The 10,607-nt window shown below is 36.1% G+C and overlaps 2 protein-coding genes across 5 annotated transcripts in view; both read right to left on the reverse strand.

Annotated features, from left to right (window-relative positions):
* LOC120427088 (eukaryotic translation initiation factor 4E-binding protein Mextli) overlaps positions 1-2,747 on the reverse strand; it is a 29,073-nt gene extending 26,326 nt beyond the window's left edge. Inside the window, exon 1 of the mRNA XM_039591935.2 lies at positions 2,607-2,747. The gene's annotated coding sequence lies outside the window, so the exon portion shown is untranslated. The remainder of the gene's footprint in view (positions 1-2,606) is intronic.
* Positions 2,748-5,859: 3,112 nt separating this feature from the next.
* On the reverse strand, positions 5,860-10,364 carry LOC120427094 (major facilitator superfamily domain-containing protein 1-like). Of its 4 annotated transcripts, XM_039591946.2 has the most exons (7): positions 10,200-10,364; positions 9,346-9,632; positions 9,002-9,278; positions 7,353-8,200; positions 7,197-7,296; positions 7,000-7,083; positions 6,652-6,858 (listed from the first exon to the last, which is right to left on the reverse strand). In XM_039591946.2, the coding sequence occupies exons 2-6, from the start codon at positions 9,575-9,577 to the stop codon at positions 7,044-7,046; spliced, it is 1,497 nt and encodes a 498-aa protein (XP_039447880.1). In that variant the 5' UTR covers positions 9,578-9,632; positions 10,200-10,364; the 3' UTR covers positions 6,652-6,858; positions 7,000-7,043. The 4 variants fall into 4 exon arrangements, with proteins under 4 accessions (XP_039447878.1, XP_052563505.1, XP_039447879.1 ...); XM_039591944.2 differs by lacking the exon at positions 7,000-7,083 and having other exon boundaries at positions 5,860-6,858; positions 10,200-10,362; XM_052707545.1 differs by lacking the exon at positions 7,000-7,083 and having other exon boundaries at positions 5,860-6,858; positions 9,346-9,662; positions 10,200-10,360.
* Between the last annotated feature and the right edge of the window lie 243 nt (positions 10,365-10,607).

The following is a 10,607-nucleotide window of genomic DNA, read 5'->3' on the forward strand; positions in this document are numbered from 1 at the left end:
GGATCTTATTTAGTTTAAAAGAAAAGTACAATGCTCGAGTTAGTTTGCAATAGGTTCTATCAGCCATCAAGACCTGAAAATTCATTGTTTTTGAGTTAAGAGCATTTGAAAAATGTTTGAATGAACAAACTTTAACATTTTTGAAAGTGATTATTAGAAAAAAATAAAATATTTGTTCACAAAAGGCGCTTACGACAACATTTGGCGAATTGTTTTTGGGCAAGTATTGAATTTAACAAAAATCATATTACAAAAAACGTTTCTAGATGTTAATATAAATTTGTAATTCAAAAGTACACTTTTTTTTGACGATAAATTGCACCAAATTAAAGCATTTTTTGTAAAACAAAAAAAAATATAGCTTTACTGTCATTCTACGCATAATTGTCCCATGTAATTTTTGGACGATTTTGACTATTTAGCATTTTTAAGTTTAGTTTGACGTACACATAAAATCTAGTGCTTTATTAGAAAATTCATGAAAAAAAAACACCAAGTCTGTTTGTCTCATCGTTATTCTTCTACGCATAATTGTCCCACCGAGTATTTTTCTTCACCGAATCATTAGTTTTTCGAAGCATAATGTCTTGTTTACCTGTAGTATAGCAAGAGGATTACAAATAAGAGTAATAAACTGCCAAATAGTGTTCGAGATATCGTCAATTGAATTTTTTTGGCTAATTAGGCTGACTAATTAGGTGACATTTAAAAAAAATCATTTGCATCGAATCGAATTATTTGTGCTAGCTACCCAACTTTCAAAGTCTCAGAGAAAAAGTTGTAGGCTTTTCTAAACTTTTAAAAAATATTTATTTTCAGGGGTAAGCACTTATTTTAAGAAATATTTTCAGAATGCAAACAATCAAAAAGAAATCGAAAATTTATACCCGAAAAAAACTATAACTTGAAAACATTACATTTAAAAAAATATATATGTGCTTTTCGATTTTATTTTTCTTCAAACATCTGATTTTAAAATTCTTTTTTGTACTTTGTATTTGTAGTTTGATTGAATCACAAAAGATGGGTTAAAGCCGGACCAATTCAAACCCTTCCCAGCCAGACCAAAATCGAGATTTTTTACGTTTTTCCTTGCCATTTTTAACAGACTTGCCCAAATTGGATGTATTAAACATCCTGATAAACACTGTGCATGAAGAATGAGTTCATTTCACTCATTAGTTTTTGAGAAATGTCAATTTGAAGTGAAAAATTAGTGGTGCTCTGGTGCAACCATGGGCGTCAGAGGGTTAATAGGTAAACCTAGCCTAACCGGATCATTTGGAAAGACTGTCAAAAACTGAAACAATGTCGAAAAGTATACAAGTGTACAAGTTTTAAGGACTCAAATTTGTGCTGTAATGAATTTTTCAGCACTGTTATTTGAATGGCAGGAAAAGTAAGTATCTTCAAAACGGAACTGGAAAAATACTAAACAGAAGTTAAGGTTAAACCAATACTATCAGCATTCAAAAAGCTTTAAGAGGCCATTTACAAAATTAGATCTAAATTTGTTTTGTTTATTTAATCTAAAGTGATCATCTCAACGTCTTTAACCTGATACAAAGTGTTATAATGACAGGACTTTGTTTCCAATAAATTACAAACAAAAAATTACAAAATAAATTGATGATTAGTGATCAGTGCAGTGTGACTGATGCGGTGTTACGTTTTTATTTTATGGTTAGAAATACATTTTGCTGCAGTACTTTTCAAATAATACTGGTTATTTTAGTTTGAATTCAAGTGCACAGTTTGTACTAACAGGTTATCTTGACCAGTAAAACAACAACTTTCAGCTTGATAGAACAGGTAAAGTTATAAAAATAAACAAATTTGTACAACCTCATTCTAAAACACATTTCCACCATAAGAAAAGGGGAGCTTCGTCGTTCCAAGCGATCACACTCGATGACACATCCGAATTCTTCGCACATATTTTGTCATGTTCCTTCTTCTCCGCGCGGTTGACCTCGGCAAATTGTTGCTTTTCCAATATTTTATTTTTTATTGCTACTATCCGTCGTCGCTGGGGCTGGTCATCGGAAACCGAAACAACACAATCTAGTAGGCGAGGTCCGATCGATCAGCAGACAGCCAATAATAACACATACTAGCGAGAGAGCGCGGGCGCATCGAAAAAAAAACAGAAAGGAAATCAAAGTAGGTATCTTATACAAACGCACACAAGCCTACGAACTACTACACCGCAAAAAAGTCCAGCAACACAGCTTTTCCTCGCGGCACCCGCACTCGCGATCACCACCACCGCCTTTCCTCCCACCACCCAGTTCTTCCACACACACCACCCCCACAAATTGGCGACGTTTTTCACGCAAGCCCCGCAAGCACAGCTGTCAGATGAACTAATGACGGTGCGCGAGTTTCTTTGCCGTCGTCGTTTTCTTCTTCTGCTCAACTCAGCAGGCCGAGCCAGGCGCGAGGAGAAAAAGTGAAAAATTTGTCCACACGGTTCGAATCCGCGGCCACGGGGCAGGTTCCGTGCCGTCTCCAGAAAGACACTTCCGTTTCCGAAAAACGGGAACCGAAGAAACCGCGAATCGATCGCGACAGACGAAAATTACGCATTTTTCCACAAGACTCACCTTTTTTTCTCTGCGCTCCTCTGTGCAGCTCCAACTTTCCTCAACGCGATCAAATTGTCGAATGAGAATGTGTGCGGCGGCGGACTGCCGTCGTCGTCGTCCGTCGGTCAACTGGTTGTGCGATGTTTTAGGGGTGCGACTGTAAATTACGTTTCAGAAAAATGTTTTTTTAATAGATTTTTTTTTTCAAGAAGTTGTAAGAAACAAATTTTCGACCACTCGCAGTATTTTAAAACAAATTTACAGTGCACAAGCTTGAGCTTTTCATGATTAATCATAACAATATTCGTGTAATTTGTTTTAAAAACATTTTTCAAAATATAGGTTGTTCCCGCTGAAATAACAAATAAAAAGCATTTTTTTAACATTTACTTCAGCAGCAATTTTTTTAATGAAGAATTTAAACAGGCCTTTTTTTCAAAAACTTTAATTTTCCAAAATCCTTAACTTTATTTTTTTAAATATCAATAAGGCTGGTACAAATATTTTTAGAAGTTTTTGTCACCCCCCCCCCCCCCCTCCCCTTCAAAATTGGCCCGAAAAATCAGGGGGCAAAAAAAATATTTTTACAATAAACTTCAAAATTTCAATGAAAATTCATGTGCAACCAGCTGAAATCAAATTAAAATACATTCTTCTGCGTTTAGAATCATTTTTAGCATGTTTGGGTTTATTAAAAAATCTTAAGATTTTTTGAAAATTTTCGATGCAAAATCTTTTTTTTCGATGCAATTTTTGTTTTTGTCAGATCTTAGATTTTTTGAAAACTAATGATTGCAAAACAACTGAACAAGTGTAAAATGCATTTTAAAACACTTTTTTTCATTTAATTGTGAAGACTATGGCTTGATATTTAAACTTTTATATTTTTTTATTTTTTTGCCCCCCCTTGACCTCGGCCAGGGCCGAGGGACAAAAACTTTTTTAAATATTTGCATCGGCCTAAATGTTAAAAGACAAAAAACCGAAACTTTTGAGCTATAGAAAAGTGCGGGCAAAAATTTTGCAGCCGAGTTATAACTTTAAAAAAAAATTGCAATAGGTAAAAAAGATTTTATTCGAAACATTTTTTTGACATCATTTTTTCATGTTAAATTTAATTTTGATAAAGTGCACCGTTTTCAAAATATTTTTACATAGATATTAATTTTAACTAAAAAATCCAGTTTTTCTAAATTAAAAAAAGGAAATTCAAAAAAAATATTAATTAAAAATATTTTATTAGGAGTTGAGAAAATATCAAACAGAATTGCCTTAGAGAGATTGAAGTTTGGATACCTGGTTGCTTCAAAAGATACAGATTTTCGAATATTTACGTGCCATTTTTGTACACAATTGTAAACAATCCAAAGGTCGTCGGATCGAATCCCGGGGTGAATGGAAGCTAAGGTGTAAAAAGAGGTTTGCAATTGGCGTTCAAGAGCCAAACGACATGCGACACCTGGTGTTGAGTGGCAGAACAGAGCGAAGAATGTCGATTGAAATTTCCACCCTTTGAGGTTATGTATGCGAATTCTGTTTTGTTAAATTCCAGCGTTCAAAACAACTTTTGAGCAAAACTTCGAGCTAATCCTGTGTAAACTTGTGATGCTCTATCATTTTACGCAATATTTTTTTTTCAAAATTATTTTTTTTTCAATTTTTTTTAATGCTTTAATTTATAGAGGGCAAAAAGTTTACACTCATACTACTTGAATTTTTTCTCAAAGGTTGTTCTAAGAGCTGTAAATTCAATTTTAAGTTTGCATTCCTATGTTACAGAACAGCGAAAATTTGAATCGTTATTTTTTGATGCTTTGCGCCATCTTCGGGAATTATGAAGCTTTTTATCGCCTCAACAAGCCTTCGGACACTTAGTTTCGAGTAGGAATCTCGCAATCGAGAACGCGAGAACTGTAGAGCGAATAATTTGATTTTTTTAATTTTATTTTGTACACAATTAGAATTTCACGCAAAAAAAAAATCTGCCAAAATCAGAACAACTTATCGCTCGGCAGAAAGAAAAGCCGAGTTTCAGCAAATTATGAGTCATTCTGCTGAATACTCAGCGAAAAGTTACAGTTAATTTGCCGAAGTTCGGCGTGTTTATTTATTTTCTTATTATTAACATTAAATTCGAGTTCTGCGACCTCATTTTAGTCAAATTTGAGTTGTTGATTGGCCTTTAGCATACCAAAAACATTTTCTTGAATTCCAACACCGTCATTTTGGCCGCTTGAATTCACAAATTCTAAATCACTTCAGACCTTGCTTCAGACCATGTTTGGGATCTTATTCAAGCTCAACAATCAAAAACAAAACAACGATTTTTTTCGTGATTCGATTATCTGAAGATTAGATTATCCGAAGAGAAATTTTTCCGGGGCCTTCGGATAATCGAGTCTGGACTGTAACAAAAATGCAAGAAATCGACCGATTTTGTAGAGAATTGCTCATATTATAGCAAAAAAAAAACACAGTTTTTCCAAGAAATCTTAAGCAGGTTTTAGACTATGACAACAATCAAACTCGCCCTATTTAACAGTTTGTCTGCAAACATATAAAGCGTTATTTTTTTTTTTTTTTTTAAAAAAAAGGTCCAATAAGCTATTGTCTTTCATAAGTTAAAAAGACATAATCAACAAAAAAAACCCTTGATATGCTCATTTATGCATACATTTGCTTTGTTTGCCGCAAACAGTCAAACACCAAAATTGTGCGAGTTTGTATGTTTGTAGCGCAAAATCTAGAGTTTTTTTTATTAGGTCCTATAAACATATGAAAGACAATCGGTCCTTTTCGACAAAAAAAAACTCTGGAAATGTTCATATAAGCACTAATAATTTCGCAAATTTGCAAAAAAAAGACCTGTTAAAATTTGTTAATATGGGTTGGGGTGAAAAAAAAATTTGTTGCGTCATACAAGACCGCTTCCTTACCTCGCCGGATACCATCCAAGCCAAGTTGGCTTAAAACTTGAGCCAATTTTCTCACTGGGATGTATAACAACATCATAAACTTTTTTACGCTCACGTCATTTTTGGATGGTCAAAACACTTGTGCGATGTTTTTGATGATTGATTGGTTTTAAGGTGAAATGGAAAAGAAATTCTTTCACTAATGTAAATTAAAATGTAAATTTTATTGAAATTGCTGTTGCTACTCTAAAAGGTGATATTTTTTATTAAAATTAGATACGGGGTGTGGTATGTGATTTTGAACTTTCTCATGTTTTGGGGACTTCATCGATGATTTAGAAATACACAATTTCGGGTTTTTACATCCATTGCAATAATTGTATATATTTAAGTGATAAAAATTTGGCAATCAGTACAACATTACATAGGCTTCTTTGTGTTTTGTTATCTTACTTGTTTAAATTACTAACACTTTTTCTTTTCTTTATTGTTTCGGATGGGATATGTTTATGTTTAGGTGTTATTTTTTAAATTTTGTAATTTGTTAAATTTTGCCCATTCCCAGTCTCCAATAGGTTTGCTTTTCCCTCCAATTGTATGGTGTGGTGGCGAGTTATGATTGTTGTAAGCTTAGAATGTATGAGACAGTGTGTTCTCACATGTAGTAAGTAATATATTTTAGGTAATAACGATAATATTTATAGTGTTGGCTGCTGCTTGTCTTTTGCATGCTGCGCGAGAGCCGCAGACTGTAAATGCTATACAGATAAATAGCTCGTTAGTTACTTGGTTTTTTTCTTTAAATCTTTTCTGGAATAGTTTTTTTTATACACATCTCTTAAAACAATCAATGACACAGTCAGAGATCCCGAAAGCACACTTAGTATTTTGTATTTTGCTGGGGTTTCAAGAACTCCTAAAGTATAAACTTGATAAAATATTCACAATATATCACTGAAGATTAAAAACTTATGCAATCAGAATGACAACGCTTTCCCCTAATGGTTAATTGTGCTACTAAACAGTAATTAAAACTCAACTTCTTAAAACTCAAACGCTCCCAACCGATGCAGAGATTACCAGAACGCATTGCTAACAGAACACTCACTTTTTCTCTCAGTTCTAATACCATTTTTCCTGTTTTTTGATTTCTTCGACTTGCTTACTTCTACTCAATCAACGGCTCCGAATCGCTCTGGTTGGGACTGTCCAGGACGCGGTTCAGATAACGGTTGCGGATCGATTCCACCGGCGGGGCCGCCACTCCCTGCGTCGTCACGCCATCCTCATTGACCGACCCATCCGACGGCACCGGTGCCACATTCTCGTCGTAACGGTTGGCGGCCTCGACCAAGCTGTTTCACAAAAAAAAACCCAAAAATTATCCTTCCGATCGATATGAAAGTCACGTCAGTTGAGCAACCAATTTTGAACAAATTTTGGCGGGGTGTTAGTGTTAGTCGATTTAGAGCTTCGCCTTCGGGACGTGGTCCTACCTCGAGAGAATCCCCCGTGCGAAAATCCTGCCACCAGCATAGCCTTAGTCAATCGGTGCGTACGAAGCTCTATCTCGGTCGTCACTTTTTAGGTTTGAGGAGAAATTCGACAAATCAACACTTACAAAGAACCTACCGAAAACGCAACAACGAAACAAAGCAAGAAAGGAGAAATGAAAAAGGATTTTGGTACTCACAGTTTGCTGGCGGCGATCTCCCGCTCCTTCGGGGACATGTTCAGGGCTCCGTTGTTGTTGGCGTCGTACAGCCAGATGACGATCGTGGCCAGAAGGGAAACTGAAAGAGAATTGAATGAGTTGCGGTAACTTTTGAAGAAATTTGCTAATACAAACCAACGAGCCATCCAATGAAGAAGATTTCCAGCATAAAGTATCCTCCCTTGTCGACAATCAATCCCGAGAACATGGAGATTACGGCCAGCCCAAGGTTCTGGACGGATTGGCAGATTCCATAAGCCGTTCCCAGCTGGTACTCGGGCACGATCAGCGCCACCAGTGGCCACAAACTGCTCGCCAGCATCGAGTACGCCATGCCCATCGTGATCATGGCCACGTACGGGTTGTAGAAGGTAAACGCCAGCAGTCCATGCGCGAAGATCGTCACCGTAATCGATACAAAAACCCACAGCACGTTCCGTCCCGTACGATCAACGATCAACCCAAACAACGGAGAGGCCACCCCAGCCACGATGTACACGATCGAGTTGACCGTGTTGGCGTCCTCCGGCGTGAATCCAAACTTGCGCATGAAGAACACCTTCCCAAGCGCAATGAACGGAAAGATGGCCACGTAGTAAGCGACACAGATGACCGTCACCATCCAGAACGAAATCTTGAACGTGCCAATATCAGAAAGCTTGGCCACCTCCCCGTTCGGTGGGTTATCGTTCCGGCGCAGGATCCGAGCCGCCCGTTTGTCCATCCAGCCGAGGATCAACGCGCACAGCATCGACATCACGCAGGTCAGCGTGGCTAGCAGCAGGACCACCCCGGTGCACTGGTGGCCGGTGTAGCCCAGGTCGCGCACGTAATTGTACACCGGAACCATCACGAGGAAGTTGACGGTGCTGCCAACGCGGGCGAACGAAAGCTGCAGCCCGAACACCATGTTCAGCTCTTTGCCCTTGAACCACAGGACGGCGTAGTTGTTCTGCGCCACGGCCAGCGATTCCGCTCCGATACTGGAGGAATAACAGTTTTAGTTAAAAGTTTTAAATCTTGAAATTTAACATTTGAAATTGTAGTGTTTTCAGATTTCAGAATTAACACATTTTAGAACTTTAATTTTAGTGTTTTCAGAATATAGTCAAATTAGAATTTAATAATGTTACAATTAAAGAATTCAATATTTTAATATTTTAATATATTATTATTTTAATATTTCAATATTTTAATATTTCAATTTTTTAATTTTTTATTTTTTTAATATTTTAATGTTTTAATATTTTAATATTTTAATATTTTAATATTTTAATATTTTAATATTTTAATATTTTAATATTTTAATATTTTAATATTTTAATATTTTAATATTTTAATATTTTAATATTTTAATATTTTAATATTTTAATATTTTAATATTTTAATATTTTAATATTTTAATATTTTAATATTTTAATATTTTAATATTTTAATATTTTAATATTTTAATATTTCAATATTTTAATATTTTAATATTTTAATATTTTAATATTTTAATGTTATAAAATTCAATATTTTAATATTTTAATATTTTAATATTTTAATATTTTAATATTTTAATATTTTAATATTTTAATATTTTAATATTTCAATATTTTAATACATTAATATTTTAATATTTTAATATTTTAATAATTCTTCTAATATTTTAATATGTATTTTAATATTTTAATATTTTAATATTTCAATATTTTATTATTTTAATATTTTAATATTTTAATAATTTCATAATTTTATAATTCAATAATTTATTAAATTAATCAAAATGATTTTTAACTTACCCAAACAGGAATCTACCCAGGATCATCAACCAAAACGCGTTGATCAACGCTCCGGTGGCAAAAATCAGCTGTCCAATCAGCAAGATAAACATGTAGATGATCGTGCCCAACCGAATCCCAAACACGCGATCAATCAGAAACCCTCCAATAAAGCACAGGATCACATTTGGCCATGAGTAGATCGAGTACAGCCACACAAACTGCGTGGTCGAGAGGTCCAGATCCGACTTGAACTTGTCCTGCAGGGCACCCGGATTGTCGTAGCAAAAGTACGATCCTGCAAGACGACAAAGAACTCGTTACAGTTACAGCGTCACGTGTCTAATCGACCGCTTATTACTCACCAAACCCGACCAGACACATGAAGATCAGCGCCATGAAGCGGTGCGTGGCGGAACTCGGATTGCAGCACGCACTCGCGCCACATCCGGTCGGCTGGCTCAGCTCGTCATCGTCACTCCGGTGCAAAATCCGCTCTCTTCCGGGTGCGATCACCGATCCCGGAGCTTCGCTGTCCGATTCCGCCGCGTCCAGGATCGGCCTCCGCGCTTCATCTTCCTCGTACGATCTGGGCATCACTTGCGTCTAATCACTGCGCGAGCCAGCTACTTTTTGACCAAGTTCACACGTCCTGAAGGGGGAAGAAAATGAGCGATTTGTGCTGGCGATAAAGAAGAGAGCGAACAAATGCGGGTCGCCAACCGACCAACCAGCTTGGAAGTGTGTGATGAACAACGAACAATACTCTAAATAATTACGCCGTCCAGGGCGTCCTAGTCCCGTCGAGAGTATTGCGAACTCAACAGAAGCATAACGAGCCACAGAGTCACAGTTACTACTACCACTAACTAATACGGCAATGAATCAATCGGCCCACATATTCTGCTGATATGGCCACATTAGCAAAGCTCTGACACCGATTTCGCTTCTTCCTTTCTAGGCTTCTGAGCGCTAATCAACTGCGACAACAGGGTTCTAATGCAAACATGTACTGGAATGATCGCGATCGAGGCCAAATTCTGACAAAAAAAAATCTCTAAATTCAGTGTAATCAATTGCATTTGCATCAGTTCGAGGTCACAATCTTTGTTTTTGTTTGGCAATGATTAGTGCAAGAGTTGTTTCTGTTGTTGTTGTTCGTCGCACACTTTTCACGCTCAAGCTAGTTAATCCAGCTCTTAAAACTAACAATAAATACCTTCTTTGTTGTCGTTTCCTTTCTCTAAACTGGTTTCCGCTGGAAAATCCAATATTTTCCTCCCAAATCGCGAGCACAATCAATCAATATGTAACGCACAATGTTTTAGACGCACCAACAACAACGACAACAACACGAAGGGAGTAAACGCGAAAATGAATGACGGAGACGATGAGAAGTGACAGCTGCACTCGCTGAACTGAATCAAAACATCAGCAAACACCAACCAAGATGTAAAGGTGGTTACTAGTAAAATTAATGGAAAATTACATAAAAAAATAATTTAAGATTATTAATAACACAATTTTTTAAAATGCAAAAAAAAATAAATTTAAAAAATCTTACAAATTTAATAACTTCAACTTTTACCGTTCAAGCAAAAAATCAGTATTTTTTGGTATCTATTTT

The sequence above is a fragment of the Culex pipiens genome, chromosome 2, assembly GCF_016801865.2.
Source record: "Culex pipiens pallens isolate TS chromosome 2, TS_CPP_V2, whole genome shotgun sequence".
Classification (NCBI taxonomy): Eukaryota; Metazoa; Arthropoda; class Insecta; order Diptera; family Culicidae; genus Culex; species Culex pipiens.